The sequence below is a fragment of the Orcinus orca genome, chromosome X (assembly GCF_937001465.1).
Source record: "Orcinus orca chromosome X, mOrcOrc1.1, whole genome shotgun sequence".
In the NCBI taxonomy this organism is placed as follows: domain Eukaryota; kingdom Metazoa; phylum Chordata; class Mammalia; order Artiodactyla; family Delphinidae; genus Orcinus; species Orcinus orca.
Genome location: NC_064580.1, coordinates 16847906 through 16869278, shown reverse-complemented (window position 1 = coordinate 16869278; position 21373 = coordinate 16847906). Strand labels below are relative to the sequence as shown.

The 21373-nt window shown below is 51.4% G+C and overlaps 1 protein-coding gene across 13 annotated transcripts in view; it reads left to right on the top strand.

The window, feature by feature from the left end:
* SH3KBP1 (SH3 domain containing kinase binding protein 1) overlaps nt 1-21373 on the top strand; it is a 343640-nt gene that overhangs the window by 291281 nt on the left and 30986 nt on the right. For all 13 annotated transcript variants that reach the window (XM_004283056.3, XM_049704753.1, XM_033411495.2 and 10 more), the window contains 2 exons: nt 1412-1571; nt 18158-18243. In XM_004283056.3, the coding sequence (XP_004283104.1) occupies nt 1412-1571; nt 18158-18243 (246 nt within the window). The remainder of the gene's footprint in view (nt 1-1411; nt 1572-18157; nt 18244-21373) is intronic.

Below are 21373 nucleotides of genomic sequence, written 5' to 3'. Positions count from 1 at the left end.
CTGGTTTTGGGCTCATAGCCAGGCTCTGTGATGAGGACACTGCCTGCTCTGTTCCATGGTGACTAGCATATGTACTCGGCTTACGTGTGAACAACCGCCCTAGTTGGTTGGCCAAGTGGCCACACACTTCTGCTTCCTTCCCCTCCCGTGATGCCTTGTTCTGTGCCGCAGTGGGTCAGGAGACAGAAGCCCTGGTCAGAAGCAGCAGGGAAGACAGCAAACCAGCCCCACCTTGAGGCTTGGCCTCCCTAGTAGGTGGGCACGAACCCTCTCTCCCATTCGTTCTGCAGGCTGCTGGAGCTCCCGTCCATCCCAGGAGGCAGGAGGAATCCCCCCTCCTTTGTATTTTAGCGGAGCCCTTCCTCCTCTGGTGCCTCCTCTGGTCCCTGCGGACCAGTAAAAGCGTTCCCAGCATTCCTGGATGGAGCAGTTTCCCTTATTGAAATATTGTGGGGATGAGCAGTGATGTCTGTACAATACCTGATGGGCTTTTTAAAGCTTTGCCAATCTGCCTGGTCACCCAAACGACGTGAGTTTGTGTTTGCAAGTAAAACGTGTTCACAGTTCCAGCTTCCAAGTGAGCACAGGGATGCTGCCTGTCCTCCAGTGGGCAGCTCCCTGAAGCTCTACCTTTACAGAGAAACATGGGGACATAAAACATGAAGCTGCCGCCAAGCACTGCCCAGTTTGGCACCAGATCTGGCTTTAACTTCTTTCTAATAGCTCCGACACCCAAAACCCTCAGAAACCAAATACCTGTGCAGTCCCAGTCTACCTTCCAAGGTGAGACTGTGCACAGGAAGAATCCAGAACTAATTGCTGGCTCCTGGTGCTTTACACAGGCTGGCCTGGGAGACGTCAGGCCTCTTTCCTCTGCACACCCAACAGGTCCCGCGGGTCATTGACCAAACCCATCAGCCATTTACCGAGCACCTGCTCAGTGCCAGGCACCGTGCGGGTTCTAGAGAGATGGCCAGACGTGGGCCCTGCCCGTGGGGGCTGACTGCCTGCAGGCCATGGCAAGCATGCAGACACCCAGAGAGTACTCAAGTGGAGCCCGTTTATAAGGGGCTGTCCTTCGCAGCTCAGGAGAGGGAGTAGGAAAGTCTGCCTCTGAGGGTGGGTCCAGCCATTGAGAAGGGAACATGACCGTGTCACATTTCAGCCAGGCTAAATGTGAGTAGGCCCCATGAAGTATGAGTAGGAGTTTTCCAAGGGTGGGCAATGGCCGGAAGGGCCCATAGGTCTTTTTCTAACTTGACCAAGAATAGATGATGCTCTTCGCCTTCCATCCTGACCTTGGCAAACAGCGTCAGTGATTTTTTTAAGCAGAAAACAGGCAATCTTCAGTACTGTCACTTACACTAGTTCTATCTGTCTTCTTTATGCTTCTTTAAACAATGACTTAAAGAAAGACCAGAGAGAGAGCCAAAACTGGATTTACAGAAGCCTTCTGTTCCTGCCATACCGCCCAAAAAGCCGCGGCCACCCAAGACCAATTCTCTCAGCAGACCAGGTGCGCTGCCCCCGAGGAGGCCGGAGCGACCAGCGGGTCCCCTGACCCATACCAGGTACTGCTCCGCTCTTGATGCTGGGGCGGGGGCGGGGGCAGGGCAGCCGCAGGACGCTGGACTCCAGCCACTTGGGTCCTTGCTCCCATGCTCAGGCAGAAGCGGGTGTGAGGCTGGGGGCCGCAGCGTGGGTTTCAGGATTAGAGATGAGAATCCAGGTCCTGGCATCTAGGCCCTGCTCACATGTGGGGATTTCCCCCTGTGCTTCCTTAGAGCAAGGCCAGCTGCCCTTCCGACCGGAAGTGCGGGTGGCGTGCCCGCCTTCACTCCGAATGTCCTGCTGGCTTGGGTGCGTGCGTCTCACTGGCAGCTCCATCTCCTGGCCCTCTCCCTGCTCTGGGGTGGCCCCCTCCACACTCCCAGGCTCCCTCTGCTCTTGCCTGTGCAGCCCTATTGTGGGACCCAGGACCCAGTCTGGCAAATGTTGTCTTAGTGTCCATGTCCACGAACTATGAGACCCTCAAAGGCAAGGGGCATGCTTCGTTCAGGCACGAGTTCTGAGACGGGCCTGGCAAAACTCAAATTTGTTCACTGGCTGGCCGGACACCTGGGTTAGTGATACGGAATCAGAGTTGGACATTGTGCCTTCCAGACCTGAGATGCCCACCACAAAGGACAAGGAAGTGTCACGTTCTCTCCGCAAGTTCATTGCTGGAACTTTCTACCATTACATGCATATTATACGTGTTGATGTAATATACTGGAGCAAGTCGGTGGCCTAGAGGTCTTTACATGGACCTGTCAACACACAGTCACTCACCAAATTTTTGTTCTTCTGAGCTAAGTTTGCATGGTGAGAATCTTATGGGGCTTCAATGTCCTCGCGCTAGAGTCAGGCAGGCTTCCAGGCTCACGTCATAGTAGGAGTGGGAGCCCCAGCAGGTCACTGCCCCTCTCTCCTCACCTTCCCTGTCTGTACATTGTGGATGATCATGGAATGCATGTAAAAGGATGGAAGGATATAATTTCCGAGTATGTAGCCTCGGGCCTGTAAATCAACTTTCACTGTCTTATTTATGATTGTGTATCAAACTGGGTATACTGGAGTGAAACAAAAATAGCTCATGTACATTTTAGAAAAAATTTTAAATCATGGTAAAATACACATAACACAAAATTTTCTCAGGTATGTGAGCCCATTGGAGGAGCGGCTGGCTCACTTGTGTCATTCGGCAGGTGTCCCCCCAGATCCAATCAAACAACTGCTCCCCTATGATGGCCCCGGGGGAAACTAACGGGACCAGGGCCACTGTTGAGTGGGTCAGGCCCCTACGTGTTGTGTCCTCTTCTGCTGACGGACATCTGCACGATGAGGCCGCTTGCCAGCCCCAATGACCTTAGCAAGGGCCACTTCAGTAGCGTGGTCGGCCCAGAGCTCGCACCTCAGAAGGAAAAGTTTATGTAAACCTAAGTGCTTCCAAAGAGAACACGAGCTCCACAAACAGGGAGGAGGGAGCAGCAGGGGTCGTACATCGCTTTGTGGTGGGTGAAAGGAGGGCAGAAGCCACACTCTGCCAAATTCTTATAGTCTTCCAGGGACCACAGGCATTTCGATGAAGTCAGTAACAATTTCCAGAATATTCCTGCTGCTCTAATGATCCGATCCGAAGCGAAGTGCGGTTCCAATGGCTTCTGCGCCTTCAAAGGCTGCTCTCAGCCGTCTCGTTAGGAGATAGGTGCAGGCCTTGCGAGCCATCGATTAGACCTGCACGGGAGCGGAGAATGAATGATAACCTCCGACCCTCTGGGCTCACAGAAGCCCCATTTTCCTCCCGCCTCTGCTGAGCTCTTCCCCACCTCCAGCCCTCCCACGATCCAGCTGTGGATCAGAAGAGTGAGCCACCGAGGAAGATGCGTGAGAGGGGTTTGTACGGAAGCAGTGGGAAGCGTAACTGTTCTTTACATTGTGTGTGGCATCTGAGCGGCCTGGGAGAGGGGGGGCAGTCCCCGACCTCCCAAGCTCCCAGGGCACTGGTTTGCAGAAAGGAGGGAGTGAGAGGCAAGCCCCACGCTTCCTTCCTGCCAATCCCTGGGCAAGGCTGGGAGCATTTGAGGAGCCGGTACCTTCTCTGCCCGCTTGCACAGCCAGTTGAAGGGAGGATGGTGCCTGCTCTAACTTGGTGGTTCTTAAACTTGAGCGTGCATCGGCGTCACCTGGAGATCATGTTCAAACACATTGCGGGGTCCCACCCCCACGGTCGTTGATCTGGCAGGTCTGGGAATCGATGCTGCCGGTCCACATCCACGCTGTGAGAATCTCAGGTTTTTGACAGTGCCACCCTCCTTCCCTGGCTGCCTCTCATGCATCCGTTAGTGCTCCCTGACTTAAGTGCCCAGTTAGCACGCCCCTCTTCTGGAAGCCTTCCCTTATCTCTCACAATTGCTCTCTCCTCCAAACGCCTGACACCCCGTGTTTAGCCTGGTGCGGGGCCCCATGCTGTGCCACTTGGGATGCTCACACCCCCGGACTCCTTTACCAGATTTAAAGCAGATCAAGAGTGTGTTTTGTCATCTCCACATGGTTTACGGGGTTGAGCATATGGTAGTGGCTCATTTAATACACTTGTTGAATGCCATGGTTCCTAAGAAGGGGGGAGGTGCCAGTGCTTACATTTTGTTCACTTTTGCTCTCCTGTCATCCTTCCCAGCCCCTGTGCAAGCTCTGTAGCATGTGCATCTTATGTTCTAAGTCACCTAGTGTGCCATGGATTTCAACATAAAAAAATTTAAGAAGATCGAAGAAGGGCTTGCTGTTTCTCAGTATCTCATGCACTTCATATTTTTTGCTAAGCAGTTACATCGGACAACCAACCTGTATACTGGTTTATGAACTTGTTTTGTTCCGCCAAGGTAGTTCAGGTAGGAATGTTAACAGTCAAACAGTTTCGTGTCGGTAGTCCTCCAAGAAGGGGTATTGTCTGCTGTGCAAACCCAAATCCTCGCCAGGATTTACCTGACTGGATGGGTAGATGGGCGGATGGATAGACAGATGTTTGAACACATGGACACACGGTCACCGTTTGCTGCTCTTACTGGGAATGAGGCATGAGGCATTGCCACTCCAGCTGCAATGTCTGGGCTCAAGCTTCCTCTCACCAGCCAGAAAGCTCGCTGCCAAATGTGGCTTCCAGAAGAGATCAGTTTCTTTCTATTTAAACAGGGACTAGCATCTTTTAGAAAAAGGAATACCTAAGTTTAGGAAAAGGGGAGTCATTTTTAGATGCATTTACTTAACAGAAATGGATTGAGGGATTACTGTATACCAGGCACTGTTCTGGATCTTAGTAACGGTGGGGCTCGGCCATTATAGATTCTGGTCTTCAGGAATCATGTCGAAAGGAACTAGGACACCTGCGCGATTTTGTGTCCATCTGAGCAAGTAGCAGCATGCCGTTAACATACTTACTTCCAGATAGTAAATGTAGGTAGAAATTTAACAGAAAGAAAGAGACTTTTTCCAAAAAAATTTAGTACCAGAGTTGATTTAAAAATTGAATGATGATAGGAGATTCCCCTAGGTCATAAGTGCCTTTGTTTGAAAGTCTGTGCTTTGGGGATGCATCAGTCATTATCTCACAGCATAAAGACAGTGTCTGCTGGTCTCGTCCAGCCCACCATATAACTAAGGTAGTCGTGGTACAAAGAGCATTCTGTCTACCTCTATCTTCACACTTGAGAAAGTGGAGTCTCAAAAGTATAGCGCCTACTCACTTGTTTTGATATTTGATCATAAAGATATTTCAAATGACAGAATATACCTAAACTTGTGTGTGTGTGTGTTGTATACACACACACTGACATGTGACGTTATATATCTCATAATGTGCATTATCGATTTAATAAAGATTGGGTCAGAAACCCCCATGAGAAGAGGCCCTGAAACTTGGGAGAAGGGTCCAAAAGAAAAAAAAATCCAAGGAAAAGCTGGAAAGACGCAGGCTGTCCTGAGCCCTAGCAGTTTGCATGCAGCTGGAGGCAGCGAGCCAGAAACCTGAGGGGCAGAGCAGGTGTGTGCCTTCAAAAGAAAATAAACCCGATGGGGAAAGAGGTAGAAGCAGGCTGAAGAGACCAGAACAGGTTTGTTAATCTTCCCAAACATGGACACCCAAGTTGTAAATAATCTCATTTTCTTCCCAAAGAGCGGGCAAGCGGGAGCAGGACCTTTGGCCCAAGTTGCCAGGGAGCCGTGCCTGTTGTCCGCTGCAGTACAGAGCAGCCAGCGCTCTGAGTGGAGGGGCAGGCAACTGGCAGGGCGGGGACGGGCGGGGCTGGTGGAGGCGGGGCCTGAGTGATGGGGCAGGGCTGGTGGAGGTGGGGCCTGGGTGATGGGGCGGGGCTGGTGGAGGCGGGGCCTGAGTGATAAGGTGGGGCTGGTGGAGGCGGGGCCTGAGTGATGGGGCAGGGCTGGTGGAGGCGGGGCTTGAGTGATAGGGGCGGGGCTGGTGGAGGCAGGGCCTGAGTGATAGGGTGGGGCTGGTGGAGGTGGGGCCTGAGTGATAGGGGCGGAGCTGGTGGAGGCGGGGCTTGAGTGGTGGAGGCGGGGCTTGAGTAGTCAGGGGTGGGGCTGGTGGAGGCGGGGCCTGAGTGACAGGGGCAGGGCTGGTGGAGGCGGGGCTTGAGTAGTAGTCAGGGGCGGGGCTGGTGGAGGCGGGGCTTGAGTAGTAGTCAGGGGCGGGGCTGGTGGAGGCGGGGCTTGAGTAGTAGTCAGGGGCGGGGCTGGTGGAGGCGGGGCTTGAGTAGTCAGGGGTGGGGCTGGTGGAGGCGGGGCTTGAGTGATAGGGGCGGGGCTGGTGGAGGCGGGGCTTGAGTGAGGGCAGGGCTGGTGGAGGCGGGGCCTGAGTGATAGGGGCGGGGCTGGTGGAGGCGGGGCTTGAGTGATAGGGGCAGGGCTGGTGGAGGCGGGGCCTGAGTGATAGGGGCGGGGCTTGTGGAGGCGGGGCCTGAGTGATAGGGGCGGGGCTGGTGGAGGCGGGGCTTGAGTGATAGGGGCGGGGCTGGTGGAGGCGGGGCCTGAGTGATAGGGGCGGGGCTGGTGGAGGCAGGGCCTGAGTGATAGGGGTGGGGCTGGTGGAGGCAGGGCCTGAGTGATGGGGCAGGGCTGGTGGAGGCAGGGCCTGAGTGATAGGGGCGGGGCTGGTGGAGGCGGGGCCTGAGTGATAGGGGCGGGGCTGGTGGAGGCGGGGCTTGAGTGATAGGGGCGGGGCTGGTGGGGGCGGGGCCTGAGTTATAGGGGCGGGGCTGGTGGGGGCGGGGCTTGAGTGATAGGGGCAGGGCTGGTGGAGGCGGGGCCTGAGTGATAGGGGCGGGGCTTGTGGAGGCGGGGCCTGAGTGATAGGGTGGGGCTGGTGGAGGCGGGGCTTGAGTGATAGGGGCGGGGCTGGTGGAGGCGGGGCCTGAGTGATAGGGGCGGGGCTGGTGGAGGCAGGGCCTGAGTGATAGGGGTGGGGCTGGTGGAGGCAGGGCCTGAGTGATGGGGCAGGGCTGGTGGAGGCAGGGCCTGAGTGATAGGGGCGGGGCTGGTGGAGGCGGGGCTTGAGTGATAGAGGCGGGGCTGGTGGAGGCGGGGCTTGAGTGATAGGGGCGGGGCTGGTGGGGGCGGGGCCTGAGTGATAGGGGCGGGGCTGGTGGAGGCGGGGCTGGTGGAGGCGGGGTTGAGTGATAGTCAGGGGCTCTGGGACTGAGAGGAAGGAAGTGAAGCTAAAAGAAGTAAGAGGAGGTGAGCTGAGCAGGGATGGAGTGGAAACAGGAAGTGGGGAAAGTCGATGGCCAGAAGTACTGGAGATGCTGGTCAGGAAGGGGAGGTTGGTGCCCACAATTTCAGAGGCAGAGTGGGTCTGAAGATGGACATATCCACAGAGGGAGGCGCCCTGAATGTGGGTGACTGAGGATGAATGAAGGTCGTAAGGGCTGAAGGGACCAGGGGAGGGAGGGGATGGATTGCCCACATGGCTCTCATAGGCTCAGGAAGATGGCAAGAGCTGAAATGAGGTGAGGCTGATGTTCTCGAAGCCAGTGTCCTCCCAGGTGGATGTCGGGGTGTTCTGGGAGTTGATGACAGTCAATGATAAGAAAGTTTCAATAGTCAGGGCGGTAGCAGGTCATTAAGTCATGAGGTTCCAGATGGATGGAGTTGCTTACTGTGGCTCAAGCATCGCAGAGGGCACTGTCCACTGACTTCAGATGTGGAAGCCTGTGTCAGAGGAGGAATCTCAGTGAGAAGGTGGGCAATTGGGTCTTGGACACCAGGCTGAGGGCAGGAGGCCTAGTGGCTTCCCAGACCTGTGCCACTTGCAGATGGCCTATTGCTTTAAATCTTAAACACACCAGGTACATTTCCCATGAAAGGCTGAAGGCTATATGGAGAGAACTGGAACACGGATCCAGGGAGAGCAACAGTGGAATTGCACATTTTTTCCTTGTAATGAAGAGGGAGCCCTGAATACCAGGGAAACACTGGGAGATTAGTGACGAGCCCTGAGACATTTTAGCTTGAGGCAAAGATTAAGTAAACATTTATATGCCAAATATCAACTAAGTGCTTAGGGAAGGGCAGATGTCTCTCTGGAGACCAACTTACCCACACGGAAGTTAATTTTTCTTTAGATTTACATAGGCATCCCAGCTGCTTCAAGCCCCTCAGGATACAAATTAGCAGAAAGTAAACTTCTAGGTCCTGGTGGTTCTGTGAGGTGTGTGGTCCCCATGCCCACCAAAAGAACGCACTAAAAAAGACCTTTGCTCTTATTAGCTCTAAGCTAATCAATCATTTAATTTTAAAAAAAAAGGGAAAGAAAGATAGCTAGAGTGCGCACAAATGTTCCCTAAGCAGGCAGATAGAATGTGTACCTGGGTGGTCAGGCCATCATTTTGAGTTTGGATTGCTCAAGTATTCTAAATGTCTTTTCAAAGATTCCTAGGGATGTGGCATGTGGTGTTTGAGTGTTTCCCTTCTTTTCTACAAGTCAGGACCAAGACATGTCTTTGGAGAGTTCAGGAGAGAGACCTTGGCTAGAAATTACAGAGGTGGGTGTCATTGGCTCACAGATGGTAGTTACACTCATGGAATGGCTATAATCACTCCAGGAGATTACAGAGAAGAAGAAGAGAGAGTACAGGCAACAACGGGGAAAACCATTACTTACAGGGCGGAGGAAGGACGAGGAGCTGTGGAAAAGGGTGAGTGGACTGCAAGGCCGTGGAAGCCACAAGAAGGGAGGGTGGAGCAGCTACCAGCCAGTGGGTCTCACGCTTGAGTGTACGTTGGCATCACCTGCGGTCTTGTTAAAACACAGATCGCTGCTCTCCAAGTTTCTGATTCAGGAGGTCTGGGTTCAGGCCTGAGAATTTGCGTTTCTAGCAAGCTCCCGGGGCTGCTGCCGCTGCTGGTTAGCCAAGCCCACTATGAGAACCTCCACCAAAGTGATAGCCAGGGAGACTGAAGGGGCTTTGGTCACTAGCTGGCCCTTGGTGATCCCAGTCAAGTGGTTTCTATACAATAGTTGGGGGTAAGAGAGAGACTCAGGGTTGAGTTGAAGAAAGAACAGGTGGGCTACCAAGCACGTGTAGACTTGTCTTGTGATAAACTCGGCTATGGGGGAAAGGTGGAAATTGGGTGCTAGATATGGATCCAGTGTGTATGTGTGTGCCCTGTGTGTGTGTGCGTGCGTGTTTGTGTGTGTGCTGTGTGTGGTGTCGTTCGTTACTTCAGAAATTCATCAAGTGCGTCCATTTGGCTACGCCCTCTTCTGGGTGGTAGTAACTACAGTAACCAGGCAAGACATGCCTCCTGCCCACCCACTGCTTACTGTGCTTTGGAGCCAGGCCCACCAGTGTGGAAAGCCCACCCCTCTGCTTCCTTACCCTGTAGCTTCAGGCAAGGTACACACCTCTCTGTGTCTCAGTTTCCGTTGCCACTCCCAGGGCACCTAGTTCTCCTGGCCCTTGTGAGGCCCTCAACCAGTCTTTTTTCCTCCCTTGAGAGAGCTCAGTGGGTGACCTTGTAGGGAGAGGAGTTGCCACATGGTGACAAACAGGCCATGCTCAGCAGCCCCGAGGGAGCGAGGAAACACGGACGCCCTCAGACCGCACATCGAGAGGTCTCTAGGGAGTGGAAGCAGAGCCGCAAGAGCGTCAGGGAAGGCTGGGCACTGAGGGAGGGTGGGTGGTTTATGGAGCATAGGAATCCCACAGGGGAAAATACCTTGTCACATTGTAGAAATGTCTACCTTATTTGCCGGCCTCATTTCATTTGTATGTATAACTTTCTCTCCATACGTCTTTCCATCCTCACCTAGAATAAATTTTATTCCCTGCAGCAAGATCCAACAACAGTAGTGATGGGCTTAGCCTCAGCTCAGTCTGAGCCACATTGATTTTCCTGCCAGTGACGGCCAGAGGCAGGCAAGGAATCAGTAGGGGATATTAACGCCCCACACGGGCACAGGTACTAATTGGTTCATATAACGCTTTTCCCATGGGCTATTTTTTTGAACACTCTTCCTCCAGGTGACACCCCACAAACTTTTCTCAGAGTTGTGCGCTGATGAGATCCCCTCCTCCAAGCATCTAGAGCCCCTTGCCCCTCTGAGAGGCCCAGCTGTGGGTTTGCCGATGGGAGCTGCGGGTGTCATCGTCCTTCGGCCTTAAGGGCTTGGGGCTTGTGCCCTTGGATGGGCTCTAGACGGAGGCCTGTTGCCACCCACACTTGCAGAGTCTGCATAGAGAACAGAAATTTGGAGGGGAACTGAGTGGGCAATGCCCCATCACCTTCCAATGTGTCTTCACCAACCATAAATAGCCCAGCCTGTTTGTGCTCATCCAAACAAGGACACAGTGCAAGGGGAGAGCTGCCAGGAAAACCACTCCGGTTCCCGCTTCCTGCGCCCCTGGCCTCGCTCAGGCTGCCCCACATTTAGACGGGAAGTTTGTAGTCAAAAAATGCCTGTGATTCCTGGGACATTTTAGGCCGTGGGGTGAGTGTGTAGGGGCTCCACGGGAGCAGCAGAGCCTTCGGATCCACATTTCTGGGAAAGGGGAGCGAGGCTGCTCCTGCCCTCCCGCTGATGAGCAAAGGAAACTGGGCTCATTGCTGCTGCAATTTTGTCCTTTCCTGAAGGAAGGATTCAACCTCCCCGGGCAGTAATGGCCCCTCACAGAACGCTTCTGAAGGACTGGCTTCATCTCCGCTCCCTCCACAGATGGGCGGAGCCCTCTTAATGTTGCTTATTTGCAAGAGAAAAATCTCCAGAAGCATCAAACATGTGCATTTTGATTATTACCGCCCCAAGCGTGGTGGGCAAATGCAGGGCTGGGCGTCAAGAAGCTTCCGTCCAGTTTTAGCTTTGCTACCAATTAGCTGTGTGGCCTTGGGCTCATAACTCCCAGCCTTAGAGCCCAGGACCCTCGTCTGTAATAAAATGGGGGCCTGAGCCAGGTAATCTTTACCCAGTTGTTTTTTTTTAACATCTTTATTGGAGTATAATTGCTTTACATTGTTGTGTTAGTTGCTGCTGTATCACAAAGTGAATCAGCTATATGTATACAGATATCCCCATATCTCCTCCCTCTTGCGTCTCCCTCCCACCCTCCCTATGCCACCCTCTAGGTGGTCACAAAGCACCGAGCTGATCTCCCTGTGGTATGTGGCTGCTTCCCACTAGCTATCTATTTTACGTTTGGTAGTGTATATATGTCCATGCCACTCTCTCACTTCGTCCCAGCTTACCCTTGCCCCTCCCCATGTCCTCAAGTCCATTCTCTACATGTGAGTCTTTATTCCTGTCCTGTCCCTAGGTTCTTCAGAACCTTTTTTTTTTAGATTCCATATATATGTGTTAGCATATGGTATCCATCGACAGATGAATGGATAAAGAAGATGTGGCACATATATACAATGGAATATTACTCAGCCATAAAAAGAAATGAAATTGAGTTATTTGTAGTGAGGTGGGTGGACCTAGAGTCTGTTATACAGAATGAAGTAAGTCAGAAAAAGAAAAACAAATACCCAGTTTTAATAGTCAGAGCCTAAGTCTGAGATGTTGTGAGCGGGCAGCCAGGAAAGCAGGGAGGGAGCGTTCATCTCCATTGACCTCGCATCCTCAGCACATGATTGGACCAGGAGCAAGGGGTTGGAGCAAGAGAGAAGAGAGGGTATCTCTAGAAACTTCACATCTGCCATCTGTCATCGTCCCTATGAGTAGATAACTCCCAGGTGGGATGAAAGCTGGGGAAAAATGGAGGATGCAAAGGGGGCACCTCAGTGGTTTTCTGAGTACAGGGGATGGGGCTTTTCTATTTCTTTTTCCTTTCCTTTCTTTCCCAACCTTTTTTTTTTTGTGCCCATAACAATTTTTAGGCACTTAAAACCCAGACATTTACATTATGGTAATAGATCCTTCTGAGGGCAGGGAGCGGAGACTGCAGAAAAGATTCATCATCTGGACTTGGGATCTTCTGCTTGCTAGGAATCAGTCCACTCTTTTTCCCTTCACCCCCCCACTCACCTCCAGAAGCGTGTAGGGTCTTTTTGGTGGTTTTTAGTTGCTGCTGTCAGTGCTGCTGTTCATTTATTTATTCACTTGTTTGCTTGCCTCGGCTTCCTGTGCACTTCAGCATCTTTTCCAGGCCACATGTCTTGGCTTAACTGTCCCAACTTGGGCTAAATTGGGGCATGCCACTGGCTGAGCTCATGTTCTCAAGGGATGCACATGGCGCATCTTCCACATTTCCAGCTGTTCACATGCCCCATCTCACGTCTCAGGTCTGAGTGGAAGGAGCAGGCCCCCCTGGGTGGGTCGGGTATGGGATTTTTGTTTATTAGTAGCACTTTTTAACTCGGGGAGCAAAGGCGATTTACCCAGCTGGCAGTGAGCTGCAGTGACACAGGCTGTCTGGCATCCTCGATGACTCACCATCTCCAGGACCAAGAGGCTGAGTGAAGCAGCTTTGAGAAGCGGTCAAGAGCTTGGGCTCCGGAGGCAGAGTTAGTAGGTTCAAATCCAGAATCCCACCGTTCAACTAGTTTTATGACCTTTTGTCAGCAAGTGACTTCATGTCACTGAGCCTGAGTTTCCTGATCTATATAATGAAAAGAAGGGCCGCACAGGTGGGCTTCTCCAGGAAGCAAATTTTAGTATGCGAGACCTGTGTAGGGTTCAGTGCCTGTGGGGAGGGAGAAGGAAGCCGCTTTGGGCAGAGGGAGAAAAGTTGTGACGCCGGCTCCCCAGAGCCTCGGCCAAGTCCATGGGGGCTTTGGGGCTAAAATGGCCCCTCCGAGTTGTCTTATGTTGGGCTGAGATGGCTGAGACTTTTATACCGTGAAATGTGGGCCACGCTGGAAAGGCCAAGGAGGCTCTCTGCAGCTGAGGTAGTCCCTGGAGGGGCCAACAGCATTTCTACCGGCGGGGGCGACCAGCCCTTCACAGAAGGGGGCTCTGGGTGCCATGCAGAGTAGCTACTTCAAGGCGCAGTTGGGGCGATTGAATCATACACGGAAGGAGCTTATCCTAGTGCCTGGCTTGTGGCAGGCAGTCAGTAAAGCGTAGGTGCTGCTGTTACTTCTGTGGGATTGTCGGTTCCACTTATTGCTGCTGGGTGTCCTTGGGCTGGTCAACCTGTTCCCTGCGATTTAGGGTCCCTGGCCAGAGAAGCAAGGAGACTCTTAGTTGCTAGTTGCCTATCCAAGTCACGTGTTTTAAATATCCATAACCAAACCTGCTGAAGAAATACAAGAAAATACAATTATTTTGATTTAACAATCAGAGGTGAGTGAGGACAACCATGTTCCAATATCTTTATTTAACAATATCTTTATTTAACAGCTGTGGGCATAGAAACTCACCATAAAAAAAAAAAAAGCCCTCGCAGGAGCTAGTAAACTACAAAAGTATGAGCTTTTTCCTCTTTTGTTGAATTTAGTAACATCCTTTTTGCCAAAATGGTACCCATGTGTTGGGCAGACTGGAGGAGAACAGGGACCATCGAGGGCTGCAGCCTCATTGGGTGTCACCCGCTCCAAACGTGTGCTTTGAAGAATTTCAGAACTTCTGCTATTTTTCGGAACTGACATTCATTAGCTTTGTTGTAAACGTCTATAAATACAGTGAAAGGCATTTACAAATAGACATTGTAAAATGCTTCCACACCCACAGTCTGAACACTGTCAAAACACCAGCTGCAGCTTCCCTACTTGGAAGGATCAGAACCTTTTTTAAACTACACCTACTGTGTTTTCAAAATAGGCTTGTTTCTGGCCCTGTGTAGAAGATAATTTCAGCCGAAAGCCTGTGTCTGCTCTTGGCATGAGGGATCAGGACTTATTCAGAGAGACGGGAGGATCCCAACCTCCTTCCTTTCAGAATATGGCTGGCGCTTCAGAATCTGGGGAGCGGTCACTCACAGCTGCTATTTCCTATTTCTTCGGGTGGGGGGATCCCTCATGACCTGGACCTCTCAGTGTAGGATTTGTAACTCCACCCCCCCCAAATGGTTCCCAGGTGAGTTCCAGGTGTGGTCACAGGGGATCACAGAGGCACCTGTGGTGGGGGAGATCCTTAAAGGAGAGTTTGTAGGTAGGGGCCAGGCAATCTCATCTTTTACCTGGATGCTACTGTTGGGGAGAAAGGAGAGCGAACATAAGCTGCCTGAATTGTACAAATCTCTGTTATTAAAAGTGAAGTTTTTAGGGCTTCCCTGGTGGCGCAGTGGTTGAGAGTCCGCCTGCCGATGCAGGGGACACGGGTTTGTGCCTCGGTCCGGGAAGATCCCACATGCCGCGGAGCGGCTGGGCCCGTGAGCCATGGCCGCGGAGCCTGCGCGTCCGGAGCCTGTGCTCCGCAACGGGAGAGGCCACAACGGTGAGAGGCCCGCGTACAGCCAAAAAAAAAAAAAAAAAGTGAAGTTTTTTTAAAAAAGAGTGAACTTTAAAAGGAATGAAAAATTTACCTATAGGCTTATCCCAGAGACAACTGCTATTAACATATTGGGCTGTTTCTTGCCCATCTTTTTCCTATGTATATTTTGGTTTGTTTTTCATTGATTTTACATAGGTGTGATCATACTGAATGTCATACAACTTTATGTCTTTAGGGAATAATGCAGTTATTATAAATACATAATGCATTCCCATTTCAGAAAAAAAGGCAAATGTTCATTAATTCTACAAGTATTTTTGAGCTCCTGACGTGTACCAGGTGCTGGGCTGGTGCTAGAAATCACCCATCAGACTCCCCAGGAATAACCACTATAAAAACATGTTCTTCTAGCCTAAAAAAAAAAATCCCTCTTCCTAATATATCAGAAGGGCGTGTGGGTGCATGTGCAGTGAGGTGTATGTCATTTTTAACTTGTATTTGTCGCCTTGACATTGTAACATAAGCATCTGTCCCTGTTGTCATTAACTGTTTATATGTATCATTTTAATGGCTGTATAAAAGTCCATCATGTATCATAGGTTATTCAACTGTTCCCCTATTTATGAGAGACTCCAGTTCTTTTCAGTTTTTCTTTATTACAAATAATGCTGTGATAAACATCTTGATCCGCAAAACCCAGTTGGGTATTTCAGACTGTCTCTTTAGCGAAGACCCGATGAACGTTTTAAATGCTATTGATATACACCCTGTTCTTAAAAATTACTTCTTTTTACCCTGCCCTGTTCCCCAAGGGCTTGGAGGTAACTTTCAAAAATGCATATAAAAGAATAAAATAGTTAAGAGTGACAGTAAAGGGGAAATAAGGGCAGAAAAGTAATACAGCCCAAGATCGGATAAGCACCACAATGGGCATAGAGTTCTCTACGGCCCCCCTCGAGAGAGAGGCTCACATTGGACTAGAAGCTTCCAGGTATCAAACCAAAGAGGGAAATGGTAGCTCCAAGATCCACAGTTACTAAAATGCACGAATAAGCCACATGTTCAGAAGCAACCGAGTTGTTCTGAGATACACATGGTTCACTGACATGCAAATCTCCCCATCCACACCTCCAACCCCTGCCCCCATGACGTTCTCCCCAGCTGCCCACTAGGGTGTCACCTCCAACCATCCTCACCTTTGGCCAAAAAAAAAGGTCAGTGGAATTAACTGGACTTTCCTTGCCTGAGTGACCTCTCTCCCTGGACAGAACATGTGTTTTCGTAAATTTTAATCCTTGATGTGTTTCCAAAAGGACAGAGCTGTCTGGCTGTGAGTATAACTTGAGTTCAGTCTGTGAGTTGGGAAGATGACAGCACCAAATCTTTCAGGCTCTGTAGATACCAAGTAATAAGATTAAGAGCCCTCAAGAACTTTTAAAAATGAAAATGCTGGGCTTCCCTGGTGACACAGTGGTTAAGAATCTGCCTGGCAATGCAGGGGACACGGGTTCGAGCCCTGGTCCGGGATGATCCCACATGCCGCGGAGCAACTAAGCCCATGCGGCACAACTACTGAGCCTGCGCTCTGGAGCCCGCGAGCCACAACTACTGAGCCCACGAGCCACAACTACTGAAGCCCACATGCCTAGAGCCCGTGCTCCACAATGAGAGAAGCCCTCACATCGCAACGAAGAGTAGCCCCCGCTCGCCGCAATTAGAGCAAGCCCGCATGCAGCAACGAAGACCCAGTGCAGCCAAAAATTTAAAGAATAAAAAAAAAAAAAGAAAATGCTTTCTTACTAATAGTACCACATTTCTAAAACATTTCATTCAGAAGTTTACATTCAAATTAGCAGATGCTCGGGCCCTGCCAATAAAGTTTTGAAATAAACATCCTTAATCCTGCCATTCCTGTTGGCTCGCTGTCTGTCCAAGGGAGTGTGCCCCGTGGGGCCTGAGCTTCGGTAGCCGGTGGGGTGGAGAGGGGGTCTGCTACAGAAATTTGGCCCGGGGGTCCCACAGCCTTGGGAGGTTGAGGTGAGGCAGTCTCCTAAGGCACATGCACAGTCTTAGAGCTGTACTTTCTCTTGGTGGAGACTAAGCCATTGGGCCCAGCCCTGGTTCCCTGGAGTTCTCACCTCTGCTTGTCTTCTGGCCGAGGGTGCTTGAGGTTAAGAGCCAGTCTTGTTCACTTGGGAGCTGAGGGAAGCTGACCTCTGTCTACTGGGCCTTCTCCACTGTCACAAGGATACGCATGTCTCGCTGAATGCCACCCCCATCACCCCTTCTTGGGTGGGGAATCCAGACGTCTGCCCCTTACCTCCAGGTTTACAGGTCGCCAGCTTCTGCTTTCCTCTGTCCCCATTGCCTCCAGGACAAACTAAACCCCGAGGGACTCAGCCCAGCACCGTCTGACCTTTGCCAACCTTTCTCCTCTCACTGCTCTCTGAGGATCTCAGACTTTAGCCCGGCCACACTGGGCACTCCCAGCTACCCTTGGGTCCTTGCTCCGTCATGCCTCTTACTGATACGTCCTCTGTCCCTTTTCCTCCAAGGCCCAACTGTGATGCCGCCTCCTCTGTGTGCTCCCAGCACGCCCCGCAGATCTCTGTCTTGACCCAGTTCTTGATTCCCTTAAGACCTGGATGTGCCTGTATCTTACCCAGCCTGTGCCATGTGGGCTCGGGGCTGTCTGTCTCCCATTTAGACCACGAGACCCTCCGGAGTAGGTACGACCTGGCTTGGCCCACTCATCACCCCCAGCATGGTGGGTATTTGACAATACGCACCTGGAATAAATCTGTTACTCGTTGTGTAGTTCGGCTGCCTGGTGAGCACGGGGGGCTGTGAGATGGACTATTTCTGTTGCTTTCCCGGGAACAACTACTTGGCTTCTCCCTCTCATTTCATGGACAAGAACCTCTCATTTTAAGGGCAAGGATCTTTTCCTATTTCACTTGCCATCACAGACCTTGGATAATCTTGTTCAGGGCTCATCCGCCTGAAAGGGTCCCCAGAGCTGCCCGTTTGGAGGGATTTGGAGGAACCTTCTGCCCATGCATGAGTGGCTGCTTCTCTCATCGTGTTGGAGGCCTGTCCCCATCATCCCAAAGGGCTGCTCCTAGCCCAGATAGAGAGGGAAGTCTCTCGTGTCCTGATGGGCACAGGGCCACCCACCCAACAGCTGTCTGATTTTACAGGCCCATGCCCCAGCGCCAGCTTTCAGGCTGCCAGATCTCAACTTGACACCTTGTGCCTGTCAACAGCCTGGGTGGTGCCTCCGCTCCAGGCCAGAAACCCTTTTTCTCAAGGTTAAAAGTAGCCGACCTTTGACAAGCAACATTGGCTAAATTCCTGGCTCCTTAAAAGGGAAGCTCCTGGGTATCGTTTGCTGGTGCTTATTTGGCCATGGGGCAGGAGCGGGCCCTACGTCGCACCCTGTGGACCAACAGGAGGGTTTGTGGTTGAAGGTGCATTGCTGAACAGTCGTTATTAAAATAGCCGTCTCTGAAAATGTGTGTGGGAGGGGAGGGCCTCCAGTCTGTCAGCCGGTTTGCACCACGGCCCATGTGGCTGGACAGCTTGTCAGCCCCCGCTGGTCAGCCCCAGAGGCGACAGTGTGACCCATCCCCCATGCAGCGTACTCCTTAACTTGTGTGCAGCGAGAAAGCTGACGAAATGACAAGGACACACGCCAATTATTAAATGCCCGGACTTGTGTCTTTAATGTAGGGGTGACGGTCCAAAGATCGACTTGGCGGGCAGTTCGATCTCCGGCATCCTGGACAAGGACCTCTCGGACCGCAGCAATGACATCGGTGAGTAAGGAGAGCATTCTCGCTTCTCTTTGCAAAACTTTAAAAGAACCACAGAGCTTGATTTGCCCCTTCCACCAGCCTGATGAGAACGAACACAACCATTTAAATGCAAGGCTAACAACCCTCAGTTGGTTTTAGATATTGCAGTCTCGTAAAGATGGGAAGTAATGGTGGTTTCCACGTTAAAACAGAACGCCTGGGATTTTTACTCTCCCCAGCCTTAGGAAAAATTCCTTGCAAGGTCTAATGAAAAGAAATGTTGGGGCTTCCCTGGTGGCACAGTGGTTGAGAGTCCGCCTGCCGATGCAGGGGACACGGGTTCGTGTCCCGGTCCGGGAAGATCCCACATGCCGCGGAGCGGCTGGGCCCGGGAGCCATGGCCGCTGAGCCTGCGCGTCCGGAGCCTGTGCTCCACAACGGGAGAGGCCACAACAGTGAGAGGCCCCCATACCGCAAAAAAAAAAAAAAAAAAAAGAAATGATGAACAGACCTTTTGGAGAAGTGGGGATTAGCACTTTATATTCATATTTTCCAGCAATTTATGTATTTAGTCTAAAAAGGTGAATGGGTGGACATGCAGCATGGCGGAATTCACTGTAGACACAGCACTAAGTGTTTTGACTTTGCGTTAAAAATGAGCTTTGATGCGGTAATTGCCACTTAGTTCAGAACGTGAGTGAGTTTTCCTGAGGTCAAGATACCACCATGTGACAGATGGGAAGGTAGCTCGAGTCCGTGGGTAAACAGGCAGAGGGCTTTGGGGGGATGTGCGTGGGTGGAGTGCGGTCAAGTGCGTGCTGGTTGAGGCCTCTGTTGGTGTGACGGGGTGACAGCCCTTTTAAGAAATCCAGATTCAGGGACCACATTTCTTTCAGCTTTACATCTTTTGTTTGTACCTGTCATGGTCAGAAGTTAGCACTCTCATATTCTACATGACAGAGAGGGATACATTTTGGACTTGGCCTTTCATAAGTTACATTTTTTTATTTTGAAATAATTAGAGATTCACATGCAGTTGTAAGAAACAGTGCAGAGAGAATCACATACCCTTTGCCCGGTTTCTTCCAGCAGTAGCATCTTATGAACTATAGTGCAAGGTCACAAGCAGGATATTGACATTGATACACCCCACCAGACTCCTCAGTTGTAGTGGTACTTATGTGTATTTAGTTCTCTGCAGTTTGGTCACGTGTAGGGTTGTGTATCCACCACCACAGTCAAGATACAGAACATTTCCCTCACTGCTAGGATCCATCATGTTGCCGTTTTATAACCACTAACCACACGCCCCTCCCCACTCCTCTTCCCTAACCTCTGGCAGCCACTATCAAGGATTGATTTGTCATGGAAGGTTCCAGCATGATTTGCATTGGCCGCTCAATTTAGAAACAAACGTCCGACAGCTGGCAGGCCTTGTAAGAGAATGCTCACTAGGGCGCCCAACATGAGCATTCTCATCACCTGGGGTTACTCTTTCTTGGGTGCAGTTTTCTTCTGAACCTGCTAATAGAGTTGCATCTTTGCAACTGCTGACCTGCAGTGTCTGGTCTGATCTTATGACAGCTTGGGAGTAGGATATGTCATGACCGTAAATACCAAAAGTGTTTGCCCTGGTTCCAGAAACTGTTTTACATCCTCGCTTAGCCTTTGAGAAGCACAGTCAAGAAGCGTGACCAGGAGCTTCTGACGGCTTGGGCTGATGCAATAATAGAAACACTAGCCTGCTGTAGCTTTGGACTTGGTTAAAGGGCAGAGGAGAGCAGAGCAGCAGTTGGCCGTGAATGAGAAGGAAGCACCAGAATGAGCCTGATTAAGTTCTGGCTTTACTGCTGTGGTTCAACATTTGGGCCCCATTTTAAGGCAGGCTGGCCCGTTGGCAAAGTGACAGTGAGGGTCACACGGGGCCCGCCACAGGAAGGGAGGTATCACCCGCCGCCAGGACGCACAGGGCCGTGCCTTGCTTGTCAAGAGCGTTGGCCTCTGAGCCTTGTTTTCTTTGGGTCTGGAGATGGCTGAGGTGGCTGTCACGAAAACACTGACAAGCTGGTTGGGAAACGTTGGGGACGTTGATGGGGGAGGGTTAGCCTATGGAAGCTCTTCGTACTGTGTATGTATCTGGGCGCCCAGAAAGAGATGCTGAGGTGTGGCTCACTCTCATTTTGCCAAGAAGACATTAATCCCAGGAGACTATAATTCCTGAAGCTAATAATTTAGTGTATATATTATTTGCATTGCCAGAAATGATGCTTGGCAGCCTTGTAAGCAACCACTAAATCCTTGAGTACCTACTGCTCAAGTGCAAGGTTATACTACTCATACACAGGCCCTGCTTTCCAGGGGCTTTGGGTCTGTTGCGGCCCCTAAGACGGCAAATGGAAAGTGTAACACTGACGGTCTGTCTAAATGCTGACGGAGTGGTAGAAAGTAAGACTGATCAGAGTTGGGGCTGCTCCTTGGTGCCTAGGATGTCAGGGTAGGCTCCCTGAAGGGGGACAGACTTACCTGGATCTGGAAGTTGGATTCGCTTCGGTAGAGGCAGAGGCAGGGAAATCACAGGGAGAGGGCTGATACCTGAGCATAGGTTGGCCTGGCTGCGGCAGAGAGCTTGCGCTGACGTGGAGGGGTGGTGCTGACCCGGAAATGGAAGTCGGGGCTGGATTGAGTTTGAGAGGGATGGATTTGTAATTTTTTCTGCAGGCAGTGGGAGCTCTTGATGGTTGACACTGAAGTGACATGATCGAGTCTAAAAATTCAGATAATAAGCGATGGAGCTTTGTGGGACCAATCAGATGAAGGGAAGGTGGGTGACAGGGAGCCAGGTTATTTGATAGTTCGCCTGAGAGGTAGTGAGAGGGAGCCAGAGTGGAGCTGCTCAGAAGAGGCTTGTGAAACAAGGGGTAGCTGCGCAAGCAGCAATGCGAGAGAATGAGCGCTGGTCCTCGGGAACAGATGGGATTTGGGAGGAGGAGAGAATGATTTGTTAGCTCTGAGGTTTTAGGGTTGGGTGACTGATTGGTGGGGGGAAATGACTTGGGTAGAAATAAGCATATCCGGAGGAGGAACTGGTTTGGGGGAAAACGTGATGAATTTACGCATGTTGACACTGAGATTTGGGTGGATGTCCCATGTC